Below are 16,649 nucleotides of genomic sequence, written 5' to 3' on the forward strand. Positions count from 1 at the left end.
ATCGAGTGAGACCAAAATCGAAGCGATCGGAGCAAGTTGAAAATTGGGTGTAGTCACTACTCTTGAAGTCGAACTGTCGCTCTTATCATGCTTATGATGTGTGTACCGTAGAATCCCGCGGATAAGCCCATGGGCTGATCTGTTTCACAAGGACATTTCGGTGGGCTTATACAAGAACATGGGCTTATACGCCGACACCAAAATTGTGCTTTTGAAAAGTACCAAGGAAGTGAGAAGTACATATGTGTACTTTTGCTGACAAACACTGTGCACACAAAAACAACCGATGATTGTGTTGAAATGTACAAAACAAAACGTACACTACTATGTACATGGTACGACCTAGGCTCATGGGTTTGTACAACGAAGCTTCGCGACGTTCGAACTTGGCCTGGGCTTATGCGCGAGCATGGGCTTATACGTGGGTGGGCTTTTACGTGGATGGGCTTATCCGCAGGATTCTACAGTAATTATTGCGCTTGGTACACGGAGGGCATACTGGCTGATTTATGCCCTAGTGCGGTAGCCTGAGGTCGTGCACCGTAGGCCAAAGGCTACAGGCCCACAGGCTACAGTGCACAAAGTCAGCCTACACACTAGGACACAAATCAGCGATCAGGCACAGTCCACCATGTATATTCATGCATACCACGTGCCTAGATAGTCCCAAAAGGGCATCGGTACATCAGTTAAAGAATGGTACTGTTCAAAGACCCTCTTGCACAACCAGACCAACAAAAGAGAAAGACATGGTACGGTCACAGCAAACTTTTTTCAGTTCAATTTGTCGCCATTCGGCGAAGCCTTGTCCAATTGCAAAGAACCTTATATCTCTGCTGAAAGCTGAGCTCATGACCTTTCCAACTGTGTCTCACTTGTAGAAATCCGGGACAGTTTTGAGTTATGACAGTTTTGTACTCTTGTCTATAGCAGGGGGGGGGTACTAGGAGCTGGGATGAGGAATACAGAGATTAGGCACTTGATGTGGAGGTCAGTGCATATATTATCATAAATTCCCACTACAGCGCTAGAGCCAATATTTCCCAGATGTGCCCCTTCCCGCGTACCTTGATTTCTAGCCTGGAAAGGTACCATGACTGTGTCATAGTCATTATCATTCATTCATATTTACTAGGGGAACCCAACAGATCAATGGTCTTGTCAATCGATGCACAAAACTAATGAGGTGTTGATGCCCTATCACCCTTGTGTCGAGTGTCTGTTGTTCTCACCGTACATCACCCTCTTGTTTGGTTTGTTTTAGTGACAGACTTGCACCCGTTTGTCACTCCTTGATGTGTGTGTGCGTGTGAGGTGATACATTTACCGTGTTGTTTTCAGCTACTCTTCTTTTTTTGCGTTGTTTTTATCACATCTCTACTGTATAAAGTTCATTGCTCTTGGTCAGTTTCTTTTTTCTTTTCCACCTGATGAGAACACAATGCAAGTGCTAGTGGAAGAAATTCAAAGGATGGTGATTGTCAGAAGCCTTCGTCTTGTTTTTCTTCTTGAGTTTTATTGCATGTTTGTCTCCAAGAAAACTAATTGGTCACAATCATGTGGCACTATAATGTAGCCAATGAAGAAGCAATGGCTCTGTATTGAGATTTGCCTGTCGTATCTGCATGTCCTGTTGCCGTAGGAGAATCCAGGAGCAATACGGGTGTCGTAGGAACTCGCAACAAGTATGAGTACGGCTATGCTTGCCAATTTGTTAACATTGTCTTTGGTATCAGTGTTCAGTGTGGCGACATCGACCGGTGAGTTTTAAAAAGCATGTACGTGACGTGCCCTGTTAATTAATCATGCCTTCGTTTATTTATAGGGTAATTCGTTTATTTCATCTGTAAATTCACTTTTCCACCGCAGATTGTGGACCGCTTCTGACTTGTACGGGTGGCAAGTTTGTGCATAACAGTTGGCTAGATGTGCGACATACAACGAAACCCCCTCGATAGGCGAAAGCCGTTGGGGAATCCTTAAACAATAAAAATTACGAATTACAATGTGGGTACACTCTGTGCACAATTTAAAGGAAATTTCCTCTCCCTTGAGCGGAAGCTGCATTTTCAGGGTGCTCTCTTTGTGACTTTACCACAGTAGTACTTCTAAACAGAACCACTGTCCCAGTATGTGCATTAGATATGAGGAAAATTTCGCTGTGTCAAAGTGAGCAGCGTTTCTTTCAATAGAGAGGTTCCGCATAATGTAATTACGTTAGTAAAAAAAGTAGTCTATCTACGGAAAGTCTTACGTAAACTGCATGCGCATCTGTGTTACGTCATACAGAGTTTTCAAATCACATAGCTGCCCTTGACAACTCCGAACGCGGCAGTGTACGACCAGATCGACCTGGGGAGAGAGTCATCAATTTGTACCCCAATCCACTTACGGACCAGCTACGTTATCAGAGTCCTGTCTACGTACTCTCCGTAGAAAACTTTCCGTAAGTGGAGTGCAAACTCGCAAATTCACGGGTTTTTCCCGCCCACTAACGTAAAGTTGCTCAACTTTACGTAGTGCGGAACCTCTCCAATGACTCGAAGAACTGGGCGATTTCGGAAAGAAAAAATGGGTTATTAGGGTACCAAGATCTAGATTTTAGACAACAGCAGTCTTTCTTTCATCTCTACGTGTGCAGTTGGGTCGGGCGGCTGGTCACAATGGGGTGCTTGGAGCTCGTGCTCTGCATCATGTGGAGTGGGTTACTCATCTCGCACTCGAGTGTGCAATCACCAAGTGCAGAGCAGCTGCACAGGACGCGCTATTGACTACAAAGGTTGCGAAAATCAGCCCTGTGCAGGTAAGCGACAACTTGCTGGAAAATTGTATTGGCACTTGGGGAAATGTACTATCCACAAAATGCTTCTGAAAATGTATTATTCCCGTAGCTATGCAGAAGACGTTACTTCAGTAGCGTCTGGCGCTAGCCAGGGTCCACACAGCTTTAATTTGGTATTTGTTTGTTTGTTTGTGTGTTTGTGTCACGCCTGGCGCTATCTCGTATCTGTCCCGTACCGTGCCGTACCATCAAACACAGCTGGCCGCAATATTCAAATCGGGCTTTCAAACGCAAGATCATAACATGAAGCAACTTGGAAGAATGAGTATGAATGCGAAGTGTATGTGGGAATGCATGTAGGGCGATAGTGCGGGTTCGAATCCCAGGTTATGCCTGAAAAAATATGAGAATTGAAAAATTTATAACATCCCTATTTTTTGGCCTAGGTCATCAAGGCGGTAGACGGTTTCGTATTACCCTCGACCGTACCTGTCCCGTACCTGTCCCATACCGTACCGTGCCATCAAAGACGGCTGGCCACAATGCATATTGAAATAGGGCTTTCAAATGCAAGATCATAACGTGGATAGTGTTCTGTGTCTATTACTGAGAAGATGATGACGCGCTCTGGTTGGAGAAAGTCAAATGACACTTGTAGCAGTGGTCGTTGGTGAAGTAATGTATTTTATGCAGTCTTCCCCGTGATGCAGTAGTCCGTACTGTGTTGGTGAAGTCTTCCTTCATATGGTGCTGAAATCAGTGCATGTTTGCACCACTGCATTTTCTATGGTTAAGAGGTGCCAGTGATATGTGATCTTGTATTACGCAGGAGTGGATTACTGTTGTGTTTTGTCCTCCTCCTCCTCCTCCTCCTCCTCTAATTTGCCCATGAACCTAACTACATGTATGACTTTGTATGTATTTTTTTGTGGGTACTTGCAGTTGAATCTGGCGGCCAGTGTCCGGGTGGCTGGCTTCAAGGGGCATTGAAGTGCTACAAGAGAATGGATCAAAAAGCCAGGAACTTTAGCGAAGCGCACTTCGCCTGCGCAGGCTTGAGTGGTGCCAGTCGAATGCTATCCATTGTGTCTGCAGACGCGCAGCATGACTTTGTAGCAGTCGTATTACGTGCCGGTACCTGGCCATGGATATCTCTTTCTGATAGTCACACTGAGGACGTGTGGCTGAATAGGCATTCTGAAGTGGTGTACTCGAATTGGAACACGCAAACAGGGGAGCCGAATGGTGGCCAGGATCAAAACTGTGCACTTGCACCTTTCCAGTATGGTGGAATGTGGATTGACGAGCCATGCAAGAAGCTTTACCACACCATTTGTGAAATGGGTAAGTCGGTTCATGGACATGCACACACGCACACGTCACACACACGCATGCACACGCACACACGCACGCACATGCACATACACACACATACACTCGCACACACTCGTACACACACACGCACACACACACACGCACACACACACAGGTATGCAATCACACACACACACACACGCACACACACACACGCACACACACACACACACACACACACACACACACACACACACACACACACACACTTGCACACACCTCAGACCTCAGACCTGCCCATCGCGGAAGCGATGATAGCGAACAGCTATGTTAGACATAGCAACTTGTGCTGGGATTACACCATTCAATAGCTTGCAAGACTGATGAATTGACCGCCACTAATTTTTAGCCTGATATCCACCACACAGCTGATTAAAGTGGCTTTTTCTGGCCAGTGAATCCCTACCGTAAAATTCCGTAAATAAGCCCACCCTAAATAACGCCCATGTCCGATAATAAGCCCAGTTTTAGGCGGTGTACACTTCAAGTCCGTTTAAGCGCCCATGCCCGAAATAAGCCCAGGGCGTAAAGTGGACTCAAAATGACCAGCGCGCGAGCGTGCGTTCGCGTACAAACTGCCTTATAACCTGCTTCAGCATCACAACGTTTTCAGCCATGCCGGTACCTGTTATGCCTTGTACTCGTACTTACCATAGCAAGTGGTTTACCTATCAAATCTGTAATTTATCGCTACATTCTTGCTTACGACCAAATTTCCAGCTGTGGTTTGATGATTATTTTTTCAACTACATACCGGTATACGTAGAAAGCCACACCATGTGTATTTGGAAATGCATGGTTTGTACCGCGCTCAGTGTGAATGGTGGTTCACTGAAACTAGTGGGTTGCTGATAGATTGATCTTCTGCAGATTGCGTCCGAAATAATGCCCATGCCCTAAAATAAGCCCATGCCCAAATATACGCCCGGTTTTTGACGCTCTGCAAAGTATACGCCCGGGGCTTATTAACGGAATTTTACGGTATTTTTCATATTTTTCCTTTTTTCACACATTGTACTGTACTGTACTTGCTCACTGCCATGACTGGTCACGCGAGTCTCCCCCGAAGAGGGGAGAGAGATTCAAAAGGAATCTTGGAAAGATGACTAATTTTTTTTTTTTTACTAGAGCCACGTAAACCCGTCATGTGTGAGCCATGAATAAGGGGAGTGGTGGTGTGGTCTGGGATGCTCTGCCGACCTTGGGTCTCGGCTTCATCACAACCAGGCGCGCCAATAGCAGAGAGAGAAAGAGTGGGAGGGGGAGACAGAGACAGAGAGACGGAGACAGGGACAGAGAGGGACAGAGAGAGACAGAGACGGAGAGAGAGACAGAGAGAGAGACAGAGAGAGAGACAGAGAGAGAGACAGAGAGACAGAGAGACAGAGAGAGACAGAGACAGACAGAGAGAGAGAGAGAGAGAGAGAGAGAGAGAGAGAGAGAGAGAGAGAGAGAGAGAGAGAGAGAGAGAGAGAGAGAGAGAGAGAGAGAGAGAGAGAGAGAGAGAGAGAGAGAGAGAGAGAGAGAGAGAGAGAGAGAGAGAGAGAGAGAGCGGGGAGGGTTGGGAAGCAAGAGAGGGGAAGAGAACTAAATAAAGTATTATTATATAATGCGTAAGGGGTGCACATTCAGATCCAGAGAAAAGAGTAAGCAGGGCACGAGGCGTATGGCAATATGGAGCAGTGTGTGGGCAGATGTGCATACATATTACAAAGTGTCAGTGGCCCAGTGCCATTGCTGGGCACGGAGTGCCGGAAGACAGACACTTTGAAACTTTGCAGTCGTTTCCGGTCAGGTGGCTGGCTGAGGACGGCGGGTGGCAGGGCATTCCATACAGGGACAGCACAGGCGGGGAATGCTCTACGGCAACTTTCCCGGCTATTGACAGGTAGCCCTGTCTCCAGCTGGTAGTTATGCATGTCGAGACGGACGAGAGAGAGACGAGTGGGTCGAACATGGGCTGGTCGGGGGGCTTGAGAGGGAGGCAAGAGCTGACGAAGTGGGCTGGTAGGATTGGAGCACAGTAGCTTGTAAATGTAGGTGCACGCAGCTACCATGCGCCGGATAGACAGGCTTTGCAGCATTGCGCCGGGGCCAATCAAGTGGAGGGCTGAGCGTTGCGTCTGGTCAAGTCGCTGCAAGTGACAATCTGCTGCGCCCATCCAGACCAATGGGCAGTACTCCATTACTGGGCGTACAAACCCACGGTACACTGTAGCTCGACTGCGAGAATCCAGGAGCGGCGAGGCCTTCCGCAGGAGCCCGAGACGCTGGCGTGCTCTGATGGCGACGGTACGGAGGTGGTTGCGGTGGGAAAGTTGGCTGTCCAAGGTTACCCCGAGAAGCTTGAGGTTATTCTCTCCATTCAGGGGGACACCCGCAAACTGCACTGCTGGGAGGTCCCAGGCGGGGCGGTGATGGTCAATAGTCATGGCCTGGGACTTGGCTGGCTCGAACGCAATTCTCCAGCTGGTGCCCAAATTCACAAGGGCATCGAGAGCATTTTGCAGGACTGTCGAGCTGTGGTCAATGGTATCCATGGTGGACAGGCACTGAAACAGCGTTGTGTCGTCGGCATAAGCGGCCAGATCTACACCTGGTGGAAGGTGGTCATCGGCATCGTTCGTGTAGAGGAGGAACAGTGTCGGTCCCAACAAGCTACCTTGCGGAACTCCGGCTGTGATGCGGTGTGGGCTGGACGACTGCCCACCAACGACGACACTCAGGCGCCTGTCTAGCAGGTAGTCCTTCAACCATGCAAGGAGCATGCCGGATACACCGTACTGCTGGGCTTTGTGGATCACATCTGGGTGGGAGACTCGATCGAACGCTCCAGCAATATCTACAGCAACAACTCGCACAGCTCCGCCCCCTGCAGCCACGGTACTCCAACGATGTTGTAGTAGGGTAAGGAGGTCCTGCGTTCCCAGGCCGGAGCGGAAGCCGTACTGGTTAGTGGTGAGGATGTGCTGGCGCTCAAGGAATCCCATAAGGCTACGATTGATGATAGCTTCCATGACCTTTGACAGTATTGGCAGCAGGGATATGGGTCGGTAGTTCTTTGTTGCGGACTTCGAACCCTTCTTGTGCACAGGTACAACTGAGGCAAGCTTCCACAGTGACGGTTGCCGGCCTTAGCGGAATGCTTTGCTGAAGAGCTGGGCCACAGGCCTGCACAGCTCCTCACAGCACTGCTTCAGCACTCGTCCTGGTACACCATCCGAGCCAGTGGCTTTGGACGGGACAATCTTCCTCAGTTCACGGCATACCGTTCGTGGCCTAAAGTGGATGGTACTCAGACAAGCATCAGATCGCGGGCGGACATATTTTTTTTTATTTTTATTTTTACAATGATCACAGCTCACAGGCAAAGACAAAAAATTGCATAGTGGGAGCATAGTGATGGTGAGGCTTTTTGCCCTCAGCCGACCTGAGGTCTCGACGTCATGGGGACATAAAACGCACCAAAAAAAGAAGAAAAATAAATGAAAGGAGTGACAGGTACATGATACGAAATGTTAGGAGGAGAGACAGTACATTAGAAGGAGGGGAATGATAAGACAGACAGTGCTAGGAGGAGAAGGAGAGAAAAGAAGAACAGTCGTTATTGGGAATAGTATGTGGAGCGGAATTTGGAAGTCCTGGGGTGAGGCAGATATGATGCTGATGATCAGAGATGGTCATGTGCCCACGACCAGTCGTTGGTCTTCAAATAGCGGTTGGCTGCAACTTTGAAGTGTTGCAAGTTCTTGGTGCAGAAAGGACCAGAGAAGACTCCGGCGGGCAGCTGGTTCCAGACGGGGACAACTGCGTGAGGGTAGGCTCGACACAGGTTGTTTCGGGAACGGACTGGAAGTTCATTGGCCAGTTGGTGTGCGTGAGCATTACATCTCTGGAATGTACTACGGGTGGAGTGGACTGTTCGGTGTTGGGGCTGCTGGGGTGGCAGCATCCTCTGTAGAAGGGGATGCGCATCCGGACAATGCATCTTGTACAGGAGGCAAAGTGCTGCAACCATGCGACGAAGAGCAAGACTCGGCAGCCAACACATTGGGGCGATGGCACGGATGGCCCGGGCTTGCACACGGTCGAGTCTTGCAAGATGGGATGGGGCCGCTCCCATCCAGACAATAGGGCAGTACTCCATCACTGGGCGCACAAAAGCATTGTAGGCTTGGATGCGACCGGGCACGTCTAGGAGGTGGAAAGCCTTGCGCAAAGCACCAAGTCGCTGTGTTGCCCGGAGGGCTACGGTACGAAGGTGGCGCCGGAAGGTAAGCTGACCATCGAAACTGATGCCCAAGATTTTGAGCTCCTCCTGTTCCGTCACATTTCGGGAGGTTGCTGGCATCAAGGTCATCACCAAGGCTGCATTTCGCTGAAAAGTAGCGGGCAAAGCTCTCTGCTTTGTCCTTACTGGTGGTTAGCTCCGCGCTGTTTTCCTCCTTGAGGGTAGGGATATCGTAGCTACGCCCACACCCACCGGCACGCTTGACAGTGGACCGCCATTCATGACTGGATAAACCACCTGCTGCGAGCCTTCGACAGATGGCTGCTGCATGGGTATCTTCAGCTCTCTGAAGGCATGCTGAGGCAATGGCTGTGGCTTGGGTATTGGCCATTGAACCGCCCAACGGCCGACACCCCCTGAAATCCCCAAAACTCTGGGTGGACTTGAAAATGATTCCACTTATGGGCTCACCACGCCTTAGTAAGTGGGTGAGGACAAGGTGCAGAAAATGTTTTTCACACACACGCACGCGCGCACACACACACACACACGCGCGCGCGCGCGCGCGCATGCACGAGCGCGCACACACTTTTAAAACATACAAGACGGGGCGTCCTGAGTTGATTTGAACTGCAATACCAGGCATAACACACAACACTAGAATATTCTTCCAGGACTGATTTCAGCCAGTAAGATTCTCACATAATAATGTCTGATAAATTGAACCTTGGAAACATCTATTTAGAAGCCACACAAATTTCGTAGAAAACTGTGGGATTCCTGCTGATAATTTAAAGTTAACAAGGTGTAATTCAAAGTTCACTGTACCCTGCACAGGTCAGTTCAACACGTGTGAGCGTGCTGTACTGGCAAATTCAGAGTGCACGGAATACGTGTGCTCAGTGCCTACTGTACGTCTTTGTGACAATGCGACTATTTTGACTAATGTAGCGTGGTGTGACCACACGTGCGTATTATTAGAATGTCTGCGGCTATTTAGACGGGCCTTCCTCGGCAATTCTGGGTTTGAATTTTCAGGATTCCACCTGTACCTGTTGACTTCAAGTGCATAATTGGACATGTACATGTACAGGGGGAAATTCCCTGTATAGTAGTACTCCAGCTGTCCAGTTGTCCGGTAGCATCTAAGAGTGGCGTGCCTTGTGCATTGTTGTTATCTTCTGGCATTGTCATCCCCGCTCAGATTTCATTGTGGACACCAAGTGGAGTGATTGGTCAGGCTGGACCGTGTGTAATGGTTCCTGCTTGCAAGCACGAACACGGCACTGCATGAAGTCTGTATCGCCCACTGACGCTGGACTGTGTGATGGTGACAGTTTGGAGCACAGACCGTGCACAACATGCAGTACGTACATGATCGCTCCTTGCTCCGTACTGCCTAATCCTTAGTCTCTTGTGTGAGTGCCTATCTAATGTGTGTGCCTATCTAATGTGTGTGCCTTTCTTCTGTGTGCACCTCTCTTATGCGTGTACCTCTTATTTAAGCTCCTCTCTTATGTGAGCTCCTCTCTTATGTGCGCTCCTCTCTTATGTGAGCTCCTCTCTTATGTGAGCTCCTCTCTTATGTGAGCTCCTCTCTTATGTAAGCTCCTCTCTTATGCACCTGTCTGGTGTCTGCACCTCCCTTTCGCGTGCACCTCTCTTGCATGTGTGTGTTCGCCTCTTATGTGTGTACGTCTCTCGTGTGTGCGCCTCTCTTATGTGAACCGGTGGACTTTATCTTCTGCTTCAGATGTCAGTGTGGATAGCAAGTGGAGTGACTGGTCAGAGTGGAGTGCATGTGACAGCTTCTGCTCACAAAACAGAACACGGCACTGCATTAACCCAGCATCAACAACAACTGATGGAGGGCGGTGCACTGGTCCCAGTTTGGAGCAAAGGACATGTGTGAATCGAACATGCCGTACGTATGTGTCCAGTTGGCTACGTTCTGTCTAAGGCTTTGTTTAAAACGCTTGCTGCTAGTATGTCCTTTGTCTCTACCCCTTTTTCATACATGTTCCGGTGTGCATGCATGTGTATGTGTGGTTATGTGTGGTTATGTGTGTGTGTGGGGGGGGGGGGGATACAATGACTAATGACGGGAGGAAATCCCCAGAGCCAGCCTGTTGTCAAGTGATCATGGCGTCAAACCCCACAATGGGCGCCGGTTGTCATCAACTGATTGAGTTTAGCTTTTTTTCGTGTCTGGATAGGTTTTACTTTTCCGAATGTACATGTAATAAAGAAAGCCTATGAATATGAATACCTGTCCATTGTGTTCCTGTGTCCCGGGTCACGGAATGGGCGTAATTACGTTTAATACATGCTACAGAAACTATTCATACCAGCATCCGACAGGAGGGCCTACCCACCGGCCAACAGATATGGCACTTTGTTATGGTCAGAGTGGACTCACTTTGCCCCTGAAGTCATACTATTTTGGCTTCTGATGTCATCACACTTTAACGCCCTATTTGGATACGGATAGGAGCAGTAACCCCAAGAGTGGTAAACTGCTTGCACAACCTCTATACAGTGGTGCGACTGCAGAACTTAGCATCATGTGACATTGGTCAAAGGTTACGTTGGCAAACAGTGCAAAGTGACCACAGGAGAGTTGGACCCAAAGCAAGGTTGCGTACAACCCCGTATCTATCATGTGCAGGGTGCAAATAATGCCACGGTACAGACTGTCACGTGATGTAAAGTTCTGCCTTCGCCGACCCCATAGCTGGATTTGCACACTCTTGGGGGTTGTGTACTCTTCAATACTAAAAGAGTCTTCATAGGAGTCATATTCCATACCAAAGTCTGGTAAGCATTCAATTTCTCTGTGACAATGGAGACCTAAAATACTGTCCGATGATTTCCTTATCTACTCTCATACGAAGCTTATCTCTGTGGCACCACGGATCTGGGCCACCAAGTGTAGTACGCGACCGAGTGACAAGGCAAAACTAGTTCAGTCTCTCCGACTCGAAACACAAGTAGTATTCTCAGGGGACAATATTGCACTTAGTGATTGCACAGGAAGACTCAAGTGACTGTCTATTTCAAGATGACTACGGAAACACAACTAGACAAGACGAACTCGAGACGAAGACTGCTTTTTACACCACAGCAACACACGCATGCACCAACATGACGTACACACGACGTACACAAAATAACGTAATATATACGGCATGGTAAGTCTATCGATATACGGTACATACGGTATGATACGGTAGAAAGTCCGTCTACTACATGGGCCAAGTATGGCTGCTACAGTCAATCTGGACCTTTCACCATTGGAATCAGTGCCTTTTTCGCAAGTCTTGAAGTGTTCCTTTTTGGGTGAAATTACCCTCTAATTCAGTGAATGGTATGTTCTGCAATTGTTCATTATCATAGATGACTTTTGTCCCGAATTTGCTAGTCACCTATCTACCAGGCACATTAAAATTGTTGGACTGGAGAGGTATGGAGTGGTCACACCTTTCACCGGCAACACAACCTCTGGGGCTGGCTTGGTGAACGCTTCTCTTGTATTCGAATGTGCGGATCGCTTCAAGTTCCTGGAGAGTCAAAATTCAACATTGACAGCTACCACCTGTTCAGTAAACTCAAATTGGAATGGTCGAGTGCCGTTTTGCATCCGTGAGTTAGTTTTCATTTATTTATGGGTCTCTAGGTGAGTTTGCTCTCTGCAAGCCTATCTTTGGAAGGTAAATCTTGTACTAATGAAAATAGCGGAGACACTTCCATCTGTCTTTTCACACTGATTGGTCCATTCCTGGGTTTTTCTTTCCGCATTATCATTAAATGTGTCCGGCATTGCCGAGTGATGTTATGGGCAGGAAAGGTGCTCCATTTTTGTTGATATGATTTTGCATCCAGGAATTTATCTTGAAATGTAAGGATGAAGCAACTCTTGTCAAGGGGGTCGATCTGGATGGCAGTAGTGGGCCAGAAGTACCACCTCTCGTTCCTTCTCTTAACGAATTATAATTCTAACTAAGGAAATTGTCTCAAATTGTTGTTGTTGTTGTCGTTGTTGATTTTTTTACTTCGCAAGGCCAAACGGGCAATGGTGCCAAATTCTATGGAAGCCAACTTCAAAGCGGGAGAGAGCGGGGGGGGGGGGGGGGAGAGAGAGAGAGAGAGAGAGAGAGAGAGAGAGAGAGAGAGAGAGAGAGAGAGAGAGAGAGAGAGAGAGAGAGAGAGAGAGAGAGAGAGGGGGGAGGGAGGGAGGGAGGGAGAGAGAGAGATACAGAGATACAGGCATACAGAGGGGGAAGCAGTGAGGTTAGGGGAAGTCACCTTCGAACAAAGCTTTATTAGCTGATAAATATTTCTTCCTACATTCATTGCCTGAAACTAAATTGGAGTCAATTTGTATGAATCACTACTTTTGTTGTTTGTGGACTCACCCACAACCAATGAGACATAGTGCAGAAACTGATGGCTGTGGAAAAGTTGGTCACAGAGCTGACACTAACAACTCAACGCTTTGTGTTCACTGTAAATACCATGGCACTACCCACATATGCGTTCCTGCCGCTACGATTGAAGGAGCAGTATTCTTACTTTTCTGGCAGCGGTGTTTCGTGCATTGTGGTTCATCAGCCTATAGCTAATGCATTTGAAATTAGCTCAGTTGTTCCGTGTTTTTTTCTTCTTTTTCCCTCTTGGTGGTAGCGGTATGCCAGAGAGCCAAGTGTCCGCATGCTTCACAGCGTTGCATAACAGACCCTGGCAACACTCACCGATACAAGTGTGTATGCCATAACAGTGAGACGTGCACCGATGCCTACGAACCGGTGTGTGCCACAGACGCCCAGGACTATGACAACAGGTGTCACATGGCCATGGAGGCTTGCCAGACCAACACAACACTTACGGTGGCCAAAGATGGGTTTTGTGAAAGAGGTGAGGCTTCACGCTGTGGACCGTGCTCTTTTTTTCTATAAATATTATCAGGTAAATTGTATTGTATGCATGATCACTACAGTCAGGCACCGAGGCACGGTGCATGGAAGAGCGAACAGGCTAAGATTATACCAAGTACCTACCAAGTAGAGTAGGCTGGTATGTACCCCGGTGACTCAACTACACATAGACTCTAGTGTATGTACATGACACAAGGAAATACCCTAGGCTATGAGTCTGATCCCCCTCCCCCCTCCCCTCCCCCTATGCCCAACGGTACTGTGCTCGGGGCGTACTCAGGTTAGGTAAGATGAAGAAACACAGCAGGTATACATACAGAATCCCATGTATTGATAGCTTGTACTTGTAGAAACACACGTGCCGTATTATCTCTAATATAAGCACAGTCTCCAATAATAGCACGTCTCCAATAATAGAACACCTTGGGGCGGCATTCAAAAAATAAAGTGCTCAGTCTCCATTATAAGCACACTGTGTAAATTCATTATCTGTATCGGCGAAAAACCCTGAAATGTGTGTGTCTGACATATAAATTTGGCATGGCAACATGCCTCTGAAATGAGGTTGAAATAATAATGGAACAGTCTCCAATTATAAAGGAACGTCTCCATTAATAGCACGGGGCGGAGGTACATTGAAAAAATAAAGGACCGTGCTTATATTAGAGATAATACGGTATCCAGGCACTTCTGAACCAAAGGGTGCCCGTATTGTAACACTCTACTTTGACTGGTTGTGGGTTTTGTGACTGGCAATGTGACTGTATGTCTTGTTACTGGATCTGTGACTGCTCATAGGGCTGATGGGTCACTGAGTCCTGACTGCTTACAGGGCCCTGATGAGTCACTGAGTCCTGACTGCTCACAGGGTCCTGATGGGTCCACCAAAAGCGCGCATACATCTTGAACCTCGCCTTCTGACCACCCTGGAATTCCAATCTATGGCTACTTGTTCTGGTTCCAAATGACCAAGGGTGCTAGAAAATAGCCCAGTCCGGTGATCTTTCTCGGTCACCGTCCACCAGCTTTCCAGCCGCAGAAGGCCTTCAAAGTGACCACTTGCCTGGACTGAAGTGGTCATCGGTGTCACCACTCGACTGTTATCAATGCAATCACAGATAAAGTGACCAGCTTGCCGCGACCAGAGTCTGAATGAACATGACTGCACTGTGAACACTTTACATTGAACTGGCCATCATTATTCTGTAGCTTTCCGAGGTCGGCAAGTCGAAAGACGAAAGTGGAAAAGATCTCCGTGAGCATCTAACGAATCTCAACATACGCTATGTTCTTTTTGTACCGTCTCCTAAGAGGAGTGCAGTCGTGCATGATCAAAAAATTTATGTGAGATGCTGCAGTCACTGAAAATCGTTTATGATCATATCAGTGTACATGGACAAGCTGGTGCTGTGAGTGAGTGCAGGTGCTTGAATAGTGCCTCGGTGCATGGTAATCATGATCATTAAAAGTCAATCCATTTGCCGTGTGTGGTCGAGATGGTCATTTTCGCAAATCGGACTACTCTGCCACGGTCCGACTTAACCAGGAACCTCTCGCTTCTCAACTGTAGTCTTCAACCTTAGCCGCTGTGGGCTTGAGAAGTGAATAGTCAGGCCTATCCACTTTGACTGCCTGGTGCAGTATTGTAGGAGAAATCGGGGCGGACGGGAAGTTTTTCATTTTCTTTTGCATATACAGCTGAAATGGGTGTTTGCAAGTCAACTCTAGACATGCCTTTTCCTAATTTTTTTCATTTTTTCTTTTTTTAAACCATTTTGACGTAGACTGAGAAAAATCCGTCATGCCATAAATAGCATCTTGCAAGATAATCTTGAGGATGCGAATAAGGAAAAATGACAACAACGATCTTAGGACAAACAAAGAACATCTGGCAGCTGATTAGTCACGTTTTCAAGCCGACTGCGGCCGTGGTTCAATCTGTAGACTTGGCCTTTGAGGATCTACAGCTATACTGTGAGAAGAGGCCGTAGATAGCAGTGCCGCATACTGTACATGTACCGGTGCTAAAAATATATAAACACTTCGCCTGGAGGTTGAATATTCGGAGCGGGCGCTGACGATAAACATTCTACTTTTTTCCTTGGCCCAAAAGCCTAGTTACAGTATGTTATGTGAAGGTTTCGTCCTGCTCATAACATTTTCCTGCTCATGACATTTTCCTGCTCATGACATTTTCCTGCTCATGACATTTTCCTGCTCATGACATTTTCCTGCTCATGACATTTTCGTTTCTGTGATGTTAGTTTACGGTGTTTACCTGTTTCATATGCAAGTATGTTGTTGTTGTTGTTGTTGTTGTTGTTGTTGTTGTTGTTGTTGTTGTTGTTGTTGTTGTTGTTGTTGTTGTTGTTGTTGTTGTTGTTGTTGTTGTTTTCACGTATAATTATGATTATCCACTGTAGCTGGCAAGTGCAGCGAAGAGAAGCCCAGACCTCCTCCGACCAGGACCTGCAACCCGACAGGCTATCGGTATTACTATGACAACACCAGCCGGAGCTGTCAGAGAATGAACGTAGGCCGATGCTACACAGCTGGTGGCGACAACTCTTTCCATCTCCAATCCCAATGCGCTGATGCGTGTGAACAAGGTTAGGTGATAGGATAGTAGCACTGTTTTCTTGCCCAGCATAAGACGTGGATCTGGCCTTGAAGGTATACAAGCAAATATGATATCCATGCAGGAAACACTTAGCGTGGTGTTTCCCATTCTCCTGTCCGTCTAAATACAAAACGTGGCTTTCTATGCTATGCACTCCACGTACACGTATGTGAATGTGGCTTGCTATGCTATGCACTCCACGTACCGGTATGTGAATGTGTGACATGCATCATGATGATGAGATGTCGTTGGCATTCGATTGAATTACTTTCTGTGAAATATTTTCACAGCATAGCCTTGATGGAAATGGCACTTTGCAACCTGTTACGTATGGAAGCGTCCAAGGTGCAGTGCAAAGCAGAATTACATCCAATAACCTAGGGTTACGGGTGGTCCGATGCAGGTCGAAGCCGCCTAGGAGGAGACCTGGCAAAACACAATGCCGGATGACGATTGATGCTTCGATCGCTGTCACATGTGCTTATGTACAGTGTGCATGATGATAGCATGCGCGCGCGTGTGTGTGTGTGTGTGTGTGTGTGTGTGTGTGTGTGTGTGTGTGTGTGCGTGTGTGTGTGTGCGCGCGCGCGCGCATGCGTACGTATGTGTTAGCGTGTATTTGTGTGCATGTGCGTGTGTATGCACGAGCAAGCGTGCGTGAAGCATGCTGCCCCCCCCCCCCCCCCCCCCCTACACACACACACAAAC

General features: G+C 47.7%; 1 protein-coding gene across 1 annotated transcript in view; it reads left to right on the forward strand.

Annotated features, from left to right (window-relative positions):
• The window catches only part of LOC135827486 (uncharacterized), a 39,612-nt gene that overhangs the window by 5,594 nt on the left and 17,369 nt on the right, over nucleotides 1-16,649 (forward strand). Inside the window, exons 2-9 of the mRNA XM_065339980.1 lie at nucleotides 1,643-1,760; nucleotides 2,642-2,803; nucleotides 3,725-4,126; nucleotides 9,592-9,753; nucleotides 10,141-10,311; nucleotides 11,784-12,029; nucleotides 13,071-13,301; nucleotides 15,745-15,930. Of these exons, the coding sequence (XP_065196052.1) occupies nucleotides 1,688-1,760; nucleotides 2,642-2,803; nucleotides 3,725-4,126; nucleotides 9,592-9,753; nucleotides 10,141-10,311; nucleotides 11,784-12,029; nucleotides 13,071-13,301; nucleotides 15,745-15,930 (1,633 nt within the window). The 5' untranslated portion in view covers nucleotides 1,643-1,687. The remainder of the gene's footprint in view (nucleotides 1-1,642; nucleotides 1,761-2,641; nucleotides 2,804-3,724; nucleotides 4,127-9,591; nucleotides 9,754-10,140; nucleotides 10,312-11,783; nucleotides 12,030-13,070; nucleotides 13,302-15,744; nucleotides 15,931-16,649) is intronic.

This window comes from Sycon ciliatum, chromosome 1 (genome assembly GCF_964019385.1).
Source record: "Sycon ciliatum chromosome 1, ocSycCili1.1, whole genome shotgun sequence".
NCBI lineage: Eukaryota > Metazoa > Porifera > Calcarea > Leucosolenida > Sycettidae > Sycon > Sycon ciliatum.